Source organism: Mixophyes fleayi, chromosome 8, assembly GCF_038048845.1.
Source record: "Mixophyes fleayi isolate aMixFle1 chromosome 8, aMixFle1.hap1, whole genome shotgun sequence".
In the NCBI taxonomy this organism is placed as follows: Eukaryota; Metazoa; Chordata; class Amphibia; order Anura; family Limnodynastidae; genus Mixophyes; species Mixophyes fleayi.
The window spans coordinates 100234392-100249942 of NC_134409.1; the positions used below are offsets into that span (position 1 = coordinate 100234392).

General features: G+C 41.9%; 1 protein-coding gene and 1 long non-coding RNA gene across 4 annotated transcripts in view; one reads left to right on the forward strand and one right to left on the reverse strand.

Moving 5' to 3' along the window:
- Positions 1 to 8470, reverse strand: part of ZC3H7B (zinc finger CCCH-type containing 7B) — a 96686-nt gene extending 88216 nt beyond the window's left edge. The window contains exons 1-4 of one of the 3 annotated variants that reach the window (XM_075182997.1): positions 8292 to 8470; positions 5409 to 5469; positions 5287 to 5326; positions 2204 to 2401 (exon numbers count right to left, since the gene is read on the reverse strand). In XM_075182997.1, the coding sequence (XP_075039098.1) occupies positions 2204 to 2401; positions 5287 to 5326; positions 5409 to 5461 (291 nt within the window). In that variant the 5' untranslated portion in view covers positions 5462 to 5469; positions 8292 to 8470. Of the gene's footprint in view, positions 1 to 2203; positions 2402 to 5286; positions 5327 to 5408; positions 5470 to 6516; positions 7433 to 8291 lie in introns of those variants that run through there. The other 2 variants (XM_075182995.1, XM_075182996.1) reach the window with 2 other exon arrangements.
- On the forward strand, positions 7860 to 8701 carry LOC142099500 (uncharacterized). The gene is made up of 3 exons (XR_012678561.1): positions 7860 to 8049; positions 8285 to 8356; positions 8438 to 8701. It is a non-coding gene; the product is annotated as an uncharacterized LOC142099500 (long non-coding RNA).
- The last annotated feature ends 6850 nt before the right edge of the window (positions 8702 to 15551 follow it).

Here is a 15551-nt window from a genome sequence, read left to right on the forward strand (position 1 = left end):
AGAAGAGAAAATTCATAACAGATAAAGGCGATACATGGTCCCAGAGCCGTTCATCCTCATTTATCTTCAAATCAGTGCTAGAGGCAGTGTGGTCAGTGTGTAGCAGCTTCCTACATATATGGTGGCCCTGTCCACTTATATCATCCTTCTGGAATGACATCACAAAACTAATCGCTAATGTTACATGGCTAAACCTCAATCTCACTTTACCCATTCCTATGTGCGCCAATAGCCCCATAATGACAAGCAAAACTGATAAACTTATTGTGCACAAATGCTGTGCAGCCGAACTTCAGATTCAACTTTCGCAACTGGGAAAAAAGAGTAGCCCCCTTTCAATGCAAGAAGTAATTAACTGAGTGTGGCTGGATGACTTATAAATAACTTACTGTATAAATGTATTTAAATTAATAGCACAGTGCGCCAATTTATATCATTGCAAATGTACCGATTTTTGAATTGGTATGTATATTGTATGGAAATGTATTGATTTCTGAACCAGTATGTCATGATTTGGTTTTGCAACTTTTCTAGAGAGAAATCTAATTAGACGAATAACTCATTTTTCCTTCTGTGTGTGACCAACACTTGTTCAGCTTGAAGCACAGCAGGGGTCTTTACCTGTTATTATGTTTTGTTAAAGAGACAGGAAACCTCTGAACAATGTAGACAGCAAGTTTTAGGAAATCACAGATTGATGTGAATTTTGTAAGATAAATTCCATTAAATGCAAGATTAGAGAATATTATATCCTGATAGTAAATATTCAATTTAAAATTTCAGATATTTCGGTGCCAGCAAGGATCAACATGACTATCAGAATCTGTATATAAAGAGCTCTGATTTACCATGTAATGTATTATTCAATCTGTAACTTCTGGATGATCACCAGTACCTCAAACTGGTGTTTAAAAGTCCTTGTCAGTACTCTTTAGCAATAAAACATCACTGCTTGAAAATTCTGCCTGCGACTATTACCTGCTCTATTCTATGACCAACAGATAAGAGCTTACACTCTAATTCATTCCCCAGCTACCCTGTGTTGAACTGAGCATCTGTGTTAACACTCTGCCCGCTACCCAGCAGTCCTGATCCATAGTAAGCGGTTAGGAGGTACCAGTCAGTCAACAGCAAAGATGTATTGCAGCAGCTATACCCTGCTACCCCAAAAGCAAGTGGTTGTGGGTGCCTCAAAGGAGCACAGTAGTGGCACCCACATACTCCCAAAATTATTGTGCAGTTGACATTCGTAGTCAGCGAGTGTCTGGTGGCAAGGTGACACCAGCAGGAGTGGTCAGTAACAGTGGGTTACTGATGGTGAGAAGGAAACCAGATAAACTGTGCAGGAAGAACATCCCTCCGTTCCTCCTTCTCCCCTGCAGACCGGGTGGCCAAGTAAGCCCATTCGGTCACACCGGTTAATGGTTCATATCAAATAAGCATACATCATATCACAAGCATACAGAATAATAGGCTAAAAATAATTCCACAAAATCTGGGACCTTATACTTTTCACAGCGCCCCATTCCAGGCACAGCATAAACCAAATAAGTACCCCCTCGTAGTGGATGTTAATATCCCCTGGCCCTCCACAACACTTCATCATACCGTTTGCTTTCCCCACATCTTGCTTTTTGATAACATACTATAAACACAATTGAAAAAGTAAAGCACACAGGAACCACTCAGATTATTATGTACCGGGTATGTAATGTAGACTACTTTCAAATTGTTACAATTTTATGCAAACATTGTAACCAGATGTTTATAGTATAGTTCTGATTCTCCATTATTGTTCTAACTTCTAACTACTTGTGTTGGCAATCACCCAAATCTTATACCATGTAAAACCTTTATATAAAAAGAATTAAAAAAAAACACCCAACAAGATAAACACATTCAACAGTTACTAACAATAAAACAGGTAATAATAAAGATCAATACATTTGCAGGGTACTCATTCCCTTTTATGCCTCATTTGCAACTGAGGTAGTCCCAAGGATTGCACAACGCAAATATTTGCATGTACACAACTCAGTAACAATTGTGAAGTTGTAGCAACCCTACGAAAAAATTCTATGTGAATACACTTGTGTCCTCTATTAAGCAATGTTATATTTACAATTGTAAGCTACAGTGCAGAAGTAGAGTAGTCCAGCTGAATATCATTTTCAGCACATTGCTTTCCGGCACATACACTCACCATGAAATAATAGCAGCAGGATCGGTTCACAAACAGCCTGCACACCAGCTCTTGGGAAAGGACAAGTTCTTCAGATGCTGCATACTCAGCCACTGTAAGTCCTTCTGTGTATTGTCCCAGTGCCAGTTTCACATCGCCTTCAAGGTACAGATCATTGCCTTCTATAAACAGGTTTTTAACCAGCTCTTGGAGGAAATGCTGAATATAAAATAATGGGAAAAAAAAAAACCAACTAAAAAAAAATAGAAATAAAACCCGGGAGCAACAGGCCTTCTTAATGTTACTTCAGTAAGACTACATCAAAGGATGCAAGTGTTAACATAGTTTAGGGAATGAATACAATAATGTCAGTGCTCTGGTTCTCCTCAGTGTACTCTGACAGATGCAATCATAGAGCATTGACCTAAATAGTAACCGTGTGTCAGTACTGACACTTCTGCAAAAGCAGACAGCACCTTGAAATTCTATGTTCCATTTCTATAGCTGCTGCACATAGCTGGAGTTACACCAAAACTAAATATGTATAAACCCTTTAAATTAATGTATGGGGAAGATAATTGCATATTTGTACAGCAACTATTTGTGATTAACACCATCACCTATGATTAAAAATCAAAACAAAAGGTACATAGCTGCCCTTCTGGTACCATCCATTTTCTTCCATTAAGCAAATCATGGTTTTGCTGCCTAAGGGAAAAGCCAATTTGTAAGGCATTTTGAAAATCATCAATGGGTGATAAGAATAAATGAGTTTATGATTTTTATGAAACCTGCCTGAAACTCATATATACTGTACTAGAGTAAATTGCTTTAGGCAACACCAACAATTAAGCAATCCTTATTATTTTAGTAGGAAGTGATATCCAGAATGTTGGTTAGAAAAACTCGTCTCATTCTGTTTAATGATAAGTATACATTGCTACTTGTTAGAATTTTAAAATGACTGGTCATTGACGATTAAGTATAATATCATTTTATCTCATTTGAATCCAAAAATAAACTTTCTAAAAATGATGTCTATAATCATTATTTGTAAGATTTAATTTTATATTATTTATCAGCATGCTCTGAAACACTTTACAATTGGTAACAAATACGGTAATAAAACAAGGCTGGGTTTCAACTAATAGGGAGCTAGCTTGCAACCTATAAGCAATCGGAAGTTTTATACATGGGGTTTAGTTCTACATACTGCACATTGGTCCAGAAAGATTGCAATGGGAAAAAAAGGGTTTATTTGGGGGCTATATAAATCAGTCACACAGCAATGTTCGTCTGGGGTGAGTGAGCGGTTTGAGTATAGACAGAAAATAAATGGAAATTTGAAATTAACTGTACAGAGAGCTGGTTATAGGTGGTTTACCAATTTGACAAGCATGGCTAAAGAGGTGTGTTTTACAGACCGCTAGAAGTTTTGGTGGCTAGGGGATCATCTTGTTGTACAAGTGAAGAAATTCCACAGAGTGGGTGCAGTCAAAAAAAAAAAAAAAATCCAGTAACATGTGAATGGGAGCAAGTAATTGTGTGGATAAGCAGCAAAGAACTTGTGCAGAGTGGATAGTTCAAAAAAAGGACATATTTTGAGATAAGGGAAGATGTATGTTGGTGCAGTTTTATTAATGAATTTGCATGTTAGTAAATGTATTTACATTGGATGGAATGCAAGGGACTGACAGAGCATAGAAGCAGTAGAAGAATAATTTGTTATGCAAATTACTCTAGATGCTGCATTAAATAATGGATTGCAGGGGTGAAAGTCTGATTAGGGGAATACAAGTAGGTAGGGAATTGTCAATGTGGGAGATTAAGTGTGCATGAATTAAAGTTTTTGTTGTGTCTTGCGGGAGATATGAGCATATTTTGGAGATGTTTCTTAGATGCATGTAACAGGAATTGGATACAATGAATAACAAAACAGTACTGAGTCAAGGATAACCCCTAAGTAACAATCTTGAGGAATAGATTTTGTTGTTGTGTTGTTATTATTATTATCATCATCATTTATTTGTTAGGCGCCACAAGGTTTCCGCAGTGCCGCACATAGTACAAACAGTAGACTATACAGGGTATAACAGTACAGAACAATAAACAAAAAGTATCAATACTTCAGAAACTCCAGGCAGGCAGATGCAATAGACACGGAGCAGAAGAACGGCTAAGAAGACAGCAGGGAAGAGGGCCCTGCTCATTCGAGCTTACATCCTAAGGGAGGGTTGACAGACCAGGCACAAGAGGAGCCAGTTGAGGCAATGGGAGAGAGGGGAAAAAGAGCGGAGGAGATGGGGGTTAAGTGGATGGTTGGTAGGCTTTGAGAAAGAGGTTAGTTTTGAGTGCACGTTTGAAGGAGCACAGAGTGGGAGAGAGGCGGCTGGAGCGAGGGAGGTCATTCCAGTGAAGGGAGGCTGCGCGGGAAAAGTCCTGGATTCTGGAATGGGAAGAGGTGATCAGAGTGGAGGAGAGGCGACGGTCATTGGCCGAGCGCAGGGAGCGGGCGGTAGTGTGAATGGAGAGGAGGTTAGAGATATAAGGGGCAGTAGAGTGGGAGAGAGCCTTGTAAGTGGTGGTGAGGAGTTTGAAAAGAATTCTGTAGGGGAAGGGGAGCCAGTGAAGGGCAAGGCAGAGAGGGGAGGCAGAGGAGGAGCGGGCTGAGAGGTAGAGGAGTCTTGCGGCCGCGTTGAGTATAGAGCGGAGGGGGGAGAGACGAGAGTGGGGGAGGCCGGTGAGGAGGAGGTTGCAGTAATCCAGGCGGGAGATGATGAGTGCGTGTATGATGGTTTTGGTGGCCTCCTGAGAGAGAAAGGGACGGATGCGGGCGGTGTTGCGTAGTTGGCAACAGAAATAGATCAAATGTCAGGTAGGTAGCCTCTTGATGGAAATATTAATAGTTATGTTTTGTTTTTTTAAAACACTGAGTTTAGGTGGCAAGACATTCAAAAACATTGGCCAACAAAAGACAATGAAATATCTGGAGAAGATAGATAAATTTGGGTGCCATCCACATAGAGCCAATACTGAATTCCAAAAAAGAGCTTATTTGTTTTCCAAGAGAAAAGGGTATTCTTAATTAATGCAACTTATTTTACCTTGTAATCATCGTCACTTCCATGAAATGGTATGGTAGATCTGTTAAAAAAAAAATGGTATGGTTGTAAGACAGCTGGTAAGATATCTACATTCTAAATGCTAGCGTATGAGACACACTCACTGAATAAACTGCAATCCCTTTTCAATATCCTCTCTCCGTTTCTGTCTCTCCATAGAAAAACCTGTGAAAAAAGTCCAGATTGGAGAGAAAGTAGAGTCAGTGTTTGATTAATGAATATGCTACCTACTAGGGAGAAAGAGTTAAGCAAGAACTTAAAGTGTAACAATACTGGCACAAACCCCAAGTTTTCTAGTACAATGATAGGTCTTGCTGCTGCATTGGAATTTCAAGGTCTCTGTAACCGTAAATTTATTTTGTACTTGGGAGATAAATAAGCCAACAAAGCTGTGCTTTCCCAGCTACCATAGAATGTGTTCTATTTTCTCAACTGTAAAGCTTTAAAATCAAAGACAGACTTGTGTATAACGTTTGAAGCACTAGAGGTAAAAAACATAAGGGCGTAAACATGCTCAGCAAATGAAATGAGATGCAGCATGGATAAGTTAAAACACATAAGCAGCAAACAAAGCTAAAAATAATGTATATACCACAATTAAATATTAAAGACAAAGTGCATTAATAACTGGACTTCCACATATATGTAGTAGTTAGGTAACTAGAATCCATGAATAGTTTGGAGAATTAATACAATATTCTGGACAGATGCAATGTTTAAAAGGGTAAAGCTTCCTGATGTTTTAGAAGCAATATCATCTAAAAGGTATGCGAGAGTGACAATCAGAGGTGAACACATCATGTCAAAAAAAAATTAAATAAAGTTGTGACTCATGTTTTTATTTATTTTGCTGCAATAATTTACTGAGCATAACATAGTTGCACAGACTACAAAATGATTGGCTACATGTGAAATTTCTGGTTAGGACTACTACCTTTCCTGAAACCATCAGGTGAACCTGGTTGTGTGCCTACTGGTATGTGTATGCGACAATTACAGCTTCAAAACAAGTTCTGCCCTTCATCCATAGATGCAGGAGGTGCCTGAATGGCTTCATCCTCCTGCCTCCTTTTCCACCACTGCCCCAAATTTCATTATAAAACACTGCACAAAGATGATCCAGACAATGCTCACTGGTCAAGATAAAGATGCTTGGAACTTTGCAAGTGAAAATGGTATCCATCTTTTACTCATTTATTTTACTTATCTCACCTTCCCAAACAGCATCATATTTTTTTTTTGACACATTCTCAGGCAGGTTCATGATTGTGGATTTAGGCGTATCTTCGCTCCCAACATTCAATATGGGCCTTGGCTCCGTAGAGTCCGTTTCAAAATCTTGAGTCTGTTTTCCTCTGTCCTGAAGCTGAATTTCTTGACTCACTGTTCCATTTACCACTATTTGAGAGCTTTCTTCTCTTGCTTTTTCAGTTACTGGTGGCAGTGCCTTTGCGGGTGGCGGCGCCTTTGCGGGTGGTGGCGGCGGCGCCTTTGCGGGTGGCGGCGGTGCCTTTGCAGGAAGCGTCTTTGCAGGAGGCGACTCTACGTTACCTTCTTCCACTGGAACCACCATTATCCAATACCCCAATGCACAATCATCACAGCGAATAAGCGTCGGACAGGCACTTTCAATTTTCCCTTCTGCCTCAATAAGAAGGGACTGGTAAATACTAGCAGACGATTTCACTGTATCAACAACTCGTACCAGGCCCCGATTCAACGTTCTAGCCATGACAGCACATATTACCCCATCAGGCATTTCTGCAGGCACACAACTGATAAAGACAGTTCTTGTTGGATCTGCATTCTTCTGTAAACACCATCGATATGCGCCCTGTTCCACCCCTCTGGACAGCAATTCGCTCATCAAGCCAAATACTACTTGCTCTGCAGAATTATCATCAGGCTTTGGGCAATGGTTTCGCTTTTTCTTCGCTCCTTTTTTAGAAGACATTTCAGATGGAACAAATGTCCAGTCGCTGCAGATCTAGATTTGTAGATATGGCTGTCCAAAACAACTCTTCAACTTAGAAAGTTACCTTGAATGTACAATGTATGTGCATATTAAACGTATGCAAATTCTAGTTTGGAAACTCCCACATGTCTTTCAGTTAAAGAAACTTTATACATGAATGTATTTTTGAAAAGATGTTGCCATCATATTATCCAGACATGCGCATCGGGTTCACAGTGCTACTTCCACTTCATTTGCAGCAAGTTCTAAAGCAGCATCCGTCATGTCAAGCTCACTAACACGCCGGCTTCTCAATTACCTGATCTCTTATTTGCTAATCAGAATGAAAGTATCCAGTGTGCACAACCTACTCATGGATTCACCATAGTTGCATTCTCTGAAATCCTTCCCCCCCCTAGCACTTCACGATCGACAGACACATACTAAAGACTACGAAGCGGAAACTCCGGCTCTGCCAGAGGCGCATAGTTCATCCTCAAGAGAAGCAACATCATTTTGTTTTCCTGTCCTCTTTGCTGGCGCCATTTTAGTGGATTCTTCGTTAGACATCTTAATGAATGTTGGTCTACGGGCAAATGGCCATCAACCTAAATTTTTGTCAGAACTCATGAAGACATACGAGAATTGGTCAGAATTCAAATACACGGGAAATAAATCCTGACCTCCGCTTAACAAGAACCGACATCTACCTAGCAACAACTAATTAACCCCGAATGTGCCAGACGTTTTACAAGACAGTCTTCCCACTCACTACATTATGCACATCCTTCGTAAGCAGTTTTTGTTCCATAAAAAAACAAAAGAAAACGGGGTTATATAAAATAAGTCCATCTTTTTAAAACGGGCACTAAAACAGAGCTGGAGTAAAATGGGATTAACAAATACATACAGAGAAGCTCATGATTCCCAGGTAGCTGGGAAAAGGCAATATATAGATGAGTGCATGGTAAAATGGGGTATGTAGCTTCACTGACAGTAACAAACTGCCACCACACTGTCTTTCAGATCTTACCCGTTTGTGCCTTGCAGCCCTCTAGAAAAATGCATAGGTTTCTCCACAAGATTGGCGAGACACTTGTAAGAAAATGCTCATTAGTTTAACATATGTTCTTTAGAAACATTTTCCTGCCGAATACATTTTGTTACTTTCATTTCCAGGTTTGAGGCTTCTGGAGGCTCCGCCTAGATCAACAGTTCTGGCGGACGGGTCCTAAAGAACAGAATTATTTCCTTCTAAGTCCACTAGAAGCAAGCAAATAGTGACATACTGATATTAATATTTTTCGAACCTCCCTAAATTCCGATGCTTTAAAGCAAGTATTTTATCTGTTATCTGTGGGGGATTTTTTTAAAATTTAATTTATAAAGATAAACCTTACTAATGTTTATATATTTTTTTTACTTTATTTTACTACTGCATAACATAATGGCTTTGTTATCTGCATGTGTGGTTTCAACTATAAAAACTGTTGTTTTAATCAGTGGTCGAAGTGTAAATTTAGAAGTGGCGGTATGAAAAATGTCCCAATTTCAGCGGACTGTCCCGTTGTCCCATCTGACTTACAATTTGACCCGGTATCGGTGAGCCACGCCAAGCATTTTATGCCCTTAAAACCACAAACTAATATGTAGATAAAGCATCACATAAGACTTTAGACCAATAATATCACTCCACATGTCAGGATCACTCAACATCACCCAGATTCAGGCATAAATCCAAGTAGACCTTGCCACATCTTATCTGGTGTTGACTTATTGTCCCACAGCTTCCCCATTTCCTGACATGAACAACGGAGGGCACATTTCAGTTTAAATATGTTACGCTATGTATTATATTTTAGACATGTTTCCCCATACACCTTGAGCAACACTGAAAAGTAGAAAAACAACTCATGAAATAGCTTTTGAGTCGATTGTCCCATTACTTTTGGTCCCTTAAAAAGTGGGAGGCACATATAGAAACCGTTGTAATTCCTACACCGTTCACCTGATTTGGATGTAAATGCCCTCAAATTAAAGCTGAAAGTCTGCAGTTAAAGCACATCTTGTTAGTTTCATTTCAAATCCATTGTAGTGGTGTATAGAGCCCAAAATATGAGAATTTTGTCGATGTCCCAATATTTATGGACCTGACTGTACATACAGAGAGGTGAGAGGGCCCTGCTCGCAAGCTTATAATCTATGGGACAATGGTTTGATACACAAGGGTAAGTGCTACATCATATTGAATATTTGTCCAGCTAGAATACAAAGGTTGCAAAGTATTTAGTGGGCTGTATGCTCAGTCACACCACTATGTTGGTCAGAGGGTTGTTGTCTTGTGTTAGCTGTATAGAGGGTGGTAATAGGGCAACCTAGGGAGATTAAGAGGGTGGTAGAGGAATAAAGGCTTGTCTGAAGAGGTGGATTTTCAGAGAACGCTTGAATGTTTGAAGACTAGAGGAAAGTCTTGTGCGAGGGAGTGAATTCCATAAAATGGGTGCAGCCTGAACAAAGTCCAGAAAAAAGTAACTGAGAATGGGTGGAAGTGATGAAAGTGGAATAGAGACGCAGATCTTGTGCAGAACGGAGGTGTCAATTTGGTAGATATTCTGACACAAGTGAGGAGATGTATGTCAGTGCTATTTTGTTGATGGCCTTGTAAGTTAGTAGAAGAATTTTATATTGGATTCGTTGAAAAACAGGCAACCAATGTAGAGACTGACAGGGTCATTTAGCAGATGAAAAACGATTTTCAAGGAAAATCAATCTAGCCGCTGTTATGACTAGCCGGGCTCTCTGTCAGAGTAATTAGATAGATAGATAGATAGTTAAGGGTAGGTAGGTAGCTTAGATAGCCACTGGGTGTTTAGATAGGTAGTTAGTTTAGTCCTTAGATATATTAGTTTAAGTAGATTAGATAGGCAGATAGATTAGATAGGTATTATATAGGAACAGTTAGGTCTGTTCTCTGTCAGAATCTGCCCTCAATTCATGCTGTCTTTTCTATGTAATGCCTCACCTGGCCAGCCTGTTTCTCTTAGCTCACTCATCTGGCTTCCTCATTATCACCTGCAGCCTATTGGTTCTGCTCTCCTTAATAGCCGGTTAATCCTCTGCAGGATTTGCCGATTTACCTTAGTGTTCCTGCCCCCTTGTGTTTTCCCTGTTACCTGTTCCTGTTGTTTCCTGCCGGCTTCTGGTATCCCTGTGTACCAGACAGTTTCTGTTCCTGTCAAATCTTCATTGGATTTCCCTGTGTACCGACTCGGCTCTGCTTTGACTCCTCTCCTGTGTGATTACCCTTGTGCCAGACCTGTTTCAGTTCCTGACTATTCTCTATTGGATTCCCAGTGTACGGACCCTGCTTTTTCCTTGACGATTCTACAATCTTCCTTTGGCTTCGGGCTCAACCTTGCCACAGGTACTTTTGACTGTTTTCATATATCCCCGTGTGCCTATATTGTAGTTACCCCTGGCAATCGCCTAGGAACTGTTTTCCTCCAATCTCTGGACTCTCACCGGTACTGTGGGTTGTAGTTACCCCTGGCTACTGCCTAAGAACTGTAACCCCTAAATCTCCGGACTCGCACCGGTACTGTGGGTTGTAGTTACCCCTGGCTACTGCCTAAGAACTGTTACCCCTAAATCTCCGGACTCGCACCGGTACTGTGGGTTGCAGTTACCCCTGGTAACCGCATAAGAACTATTTCCCTAAAATCTCCGGACTCTCACCGGTACTGTGGCTTGTAATTACCCTTGGCTACTGCCTACGTTCAGTTTCTCATCTTTACCTATCACTGCAAGTTCTGTTCCTTTCCGGACAAGCACCGGTACAGAAGTTGCTGTGTATCAGGGGACTTCTCTATCAACTGTTCCTTATTTATTCCATGGCCATGAGTGATATATCAGCCTTGACACCATCCACTCGGTGTCTCACCGGACTCCCTTCTTCACTTCCTACTCTATGGCCTCGGTAACTATTCCTGGGTTCTCCCCAGCCAGTGCACATCTAACGACCCTCTGTTTGTCTGCAGCCAAGTCTGACCCCACCACTAGGGGCAACAAAGAACACCAGACATTCGGAGCAGACTCCGGGTTTTGCTGTACTGGCTGAGGGGTTCCCAACATTATTACTGGCCAAGACCTCATACCCAGACCGTACCTAGGAAAATATAATTGATCCTGGACATCAGGCTACGGCCCAGTTCTTTAATACACAGATCCAAAATTTGACTCAATCCCTGAAGGAACTTTCCATTCGGGTCACTACCCAGGAGGGCATCGCCCAAAACCCCTGTATTCTCAGGGACTTTCCTGTAGAACCACGCCTCAACTTGCCAGACTGCTGCTCAGGAGACAGTAAGATATTCCGGAACTTCAAGGAGGGCTGCAAGTTGTACTTTAAACTTAGACCTACCTCTTCAGGATCTGAGATTTAACACGTGGGTATTGTTATATCCCTTCTCCAGGGAGATCCGCAGTCCTGGGCCTTCAGCCTCAAACCAGAGGATGCCTGTCTTCAGTGGATTTGTTTTTTGAGGCTCTGGGACTTTTGTACAATGACCCTGACCGAGTGGCATCAGCAGAAGCACACCTACGGTCATTAAAACAAGGGGCTCGATCGGCTGAGATATATTGTGTTGAATTTCGTCGGTGGTCTACTGACACGTTGTGGAACGATCCGGCACTCAGACACCAGTTTCAGTTAGGCCTGTCAGACCCTCTCAAGGACTCACTTGTCCATTATCCTGTCCCAGAGACTCTTGAGGACTTCATGAGGGTGGCCATCAGGATCGACTGACGCTTAAGAGAAAGACGAATGGAAAAGGATCGCGGGTCCTCCGCTTTCTCAGATATATTTCTTCCCAGAACTCCAGATCTAACGGAACCTATGCAAATTGGTACCCTTCGTTTGTCTCACGAGGAAAGATCTAGAAGACAGAGGCAGGGTCTCTGTATTTATTGTGGTCTCAAAGGACACTGTATTCAGACCTGCCCAAGCAAGTCGGGAAATGACCAGGCCTAAATAAGACTGAAGAGGTGCGTTTAGGTATCCAGCTGGTCTCTTCACAAAATTCTCTTTTAGTTCCTGCAACTCTGACATTCCAGAATGAAAGTATCCCACTCAAGGCTTTTCTGGACAGTGGTGCAGCAGGTAACTTCCTCGACATTGATGTCGCTAAACAATTTCACATTCCGTTGCTTGAGATGAAGAATGTTGTCACCACCTGCGGGCTAGATGGAAATCCTCTGATGGGAGCTAATATCCGATTCCACACTCCTCCACTTTCTCTCAGTATTGGGGCTCTTCATATGGAGCTGATATCATTCTATTTGATTAGTTGTGCATCTGTCCCTTTGGTCTTGGGACACCCGTGGTTATCTAGTCATAACCCTGTTATAGACTGGAAGCAAGGGGAGATTCTTCGTTGGAGTTCCTCATGTTCTGCCTCTTGTCTCACCCTTCCTCTACGTCTTACTCAACCTGTGGATTCTCTGCTGCACAACTTCTTTAGTGAATTTTCTGATGTATTCTCCAAGAAAAAGGCAGATTCTCTACCTCCACCTCGTTCCTATGATTGTGGTATCGACCTCTAGCCTGAAGCTATTTTACCTAAAAGTAGACTCTACTCTTTGTCCCCAGTGTAACCTTAAGCCATCGATGTATACGTTACGGAGAGTTTACAAAAAGGCTTTATTAGGCCATCCAAGTCACCCTTGGAAACTGGATTCTTTTTCTGTGGCCAAAAAGGATGCTACCCTGTGGCCATGCATAGATTACAGAGGGGTAAAATGCCATAACTATCAAGAACTTGTTCCCGCTCCCCCTAATTTCTGGGTTATTCGATCAAGTACGAGAAGCCCAGATATTTTCTAAAATCGACTTAAAAGGTGCTTATAACTTGATCCTTATACGTCCTGGAGACGAATGGAAGAAAGCGTTCAATACTGTTGCTGGTCACTATGAATACTGCGTCATGCCTTTCGGGCTTTGTAATGCCCGGGTAGTCTTCCAAGACCTTATTAATGACGTGCTCCAAGTATTCCTGGGGAAGTTCGTGGTCATCTACCTGGACGACATCATTGTGTATTCTTCGTCCCGTGAAGAGCACATCATCCACATCAAGAAGGTTCTCCAGAAATTGCTAGAAAATCAACTCTTTGCAAAACTAAATAAGTGTGAGTTCTGTGTCACAAAGATCACCTTCCTGGGTTATGTTATATCTCCTTCGGGCTTTGCTATGGATCCCAGTAAGGTGCAGGCTGTTTTGGAGTGGGTTCAACCTTCAAGTCTAAAGGCAGTCCAACGCTTTCTAGTTTTGCAAACTATTATAGGCGTTTTATTAATTCTTTCTCCATCATCGTGGCTCCTATCACCGCTCTTACACGGAAAGGAGCAGATCCAAAAAATTGGACCCCTCAAGCAATCAAAGCTTTTGAGACCTTGAAACATGCCTTATCCTCGTCTCCCGTTCTTCGCCATCCTGACCCGAAGCTACCATTCTTTGTTGAGGTGGACGCCTCTAATATTGGGGTTGGCGCCGTGCTCTCTCAGGTTTCGCCGGAATTATAATAAACTTCATCTGTGTGTCTAAATTTCTCGAAAATTCTCCCCGGCTGAGATCAACTACGACGTGGGCAATTGGGAGTTGTTAGCCATCAAGTGGGCATTCGATGACTGGAGACACTGGCGCGAGGGTTCTACTCAACGGATCACTGTATACACAGACCACAAAAACCTCATTTACATTCAATCTGCTAAAAGACTGAATTCCAAGTAAGCCCGATGGGCCCTGTTCTTTACCCAATTCCAATTTCTGATCACGCATAGACCTGGCTCAAAAAATATCAAAGCAGATGCGCTTTCACGCAGCTTCCAATCACTGCATGAGAGTCCTTCTGTTCCCATGCCTATCATTCCGGATCAAAACATCATTGTTGGAATCACTCAGGACCTTCAGTCTTCACTCCAACGTTGCCAGGATCAAGCCTCTAGAAAATACTCTGGCACACCTCTTATTTGTTCCATTTTCCCTCAGGAAAGCAGTCTTGACTGAGTGTCATACTTCTAAAGTAGCAGGACATCCTGGAATCCTGAAAACCTTCAAATTGCTTAGACGTTCTCTATGGTGGCCTGGAATGAAGAAGGATGTGGTTTCTTTCTATTCTGCTTGTGTGGTCTGTGCCCAAACCAAAGTTCCTAGAACCCAACCCACGAGGGAACTCCTGCCACTGTCTATTCCTCATAAGCCTTGGTCTCACATTTCAATGGATTTTGTGGTGGACCTCCCTGAGTCTCGTGGGGGCAATACAATATGGGTAATTGTCGACCGATTCAGCAAACAAGCCCACTTTGTTCCACTCTCTCGGCTTTCCAATCCCAAAAGCCCTTTCGAATCTATTTGTAAGGCACATCGATAGACTGCACGGTCTTCCAGAGGACATCGTTTCCGGTAGAGGCCCACAGTTCATCGCTGCCTTCTGGGAAAAAAATTGCCTTTCCCTTGGCATTAATGTCAGTTTGTCCTTTGGTTATCATCCTCAATCTGATGGTCAGATGGAAAGGGTGAATCAGTCCATGGAGCAATATTTGCGTTGCTATATCTCTAAAATGCATAACAACTGGATGGAATGTATACCCTTGGCAGAATTTGCTTACAATAACACTTGTCATTCTGCTTCCGGTGTTTCCCCTTTATACTGCAATATGGGGTTCCATCCGCGTTGCAATTCGGTTTCTCAGGTCCCAAGTTCTGATACACCTTACCCCAGATCTCCTGCCCATCATCTCAGGGCAATCTGGAGAAAGGTCCATTCTGCTCTTCACGTTGCCTCCATTACCTCCAAACGATTCGCTGACCGACACCGTATCCCGTGCTCATTTAAAGTTGGAGATCGAGTTTGGTTATCTACTAAAAACATCAAATTAAGACAGCCATCTCAAAATTTTGGGCCTCGGTACATCGCCCATTCAAGATCATCAAAAGAATTAATCAAGTAGCTTTTCAATTGGAGTTGCCCAAATCCTTGAGGATTCCATCAACATTTCATTGCTCGCTATTCAAACCAGTTATATTTTCCTCCAGGTTCTCACGCCGTGTCCAGACCAAACCTCCCCCGATTATGGTCGAAGTAAAACCTGAGTCCGAAATAGAGAAAATCCTGAACTCTAAACTTAGGAGAGGTCAGCTCCATTTCCTTGTCCACTGGAAAGGTTTTGTCCCAGAAGAAAGATCCTGGTTTCCTAGTGCTGATATCCATGCGGATAGGCTCAAGTTTGACTTTTTTA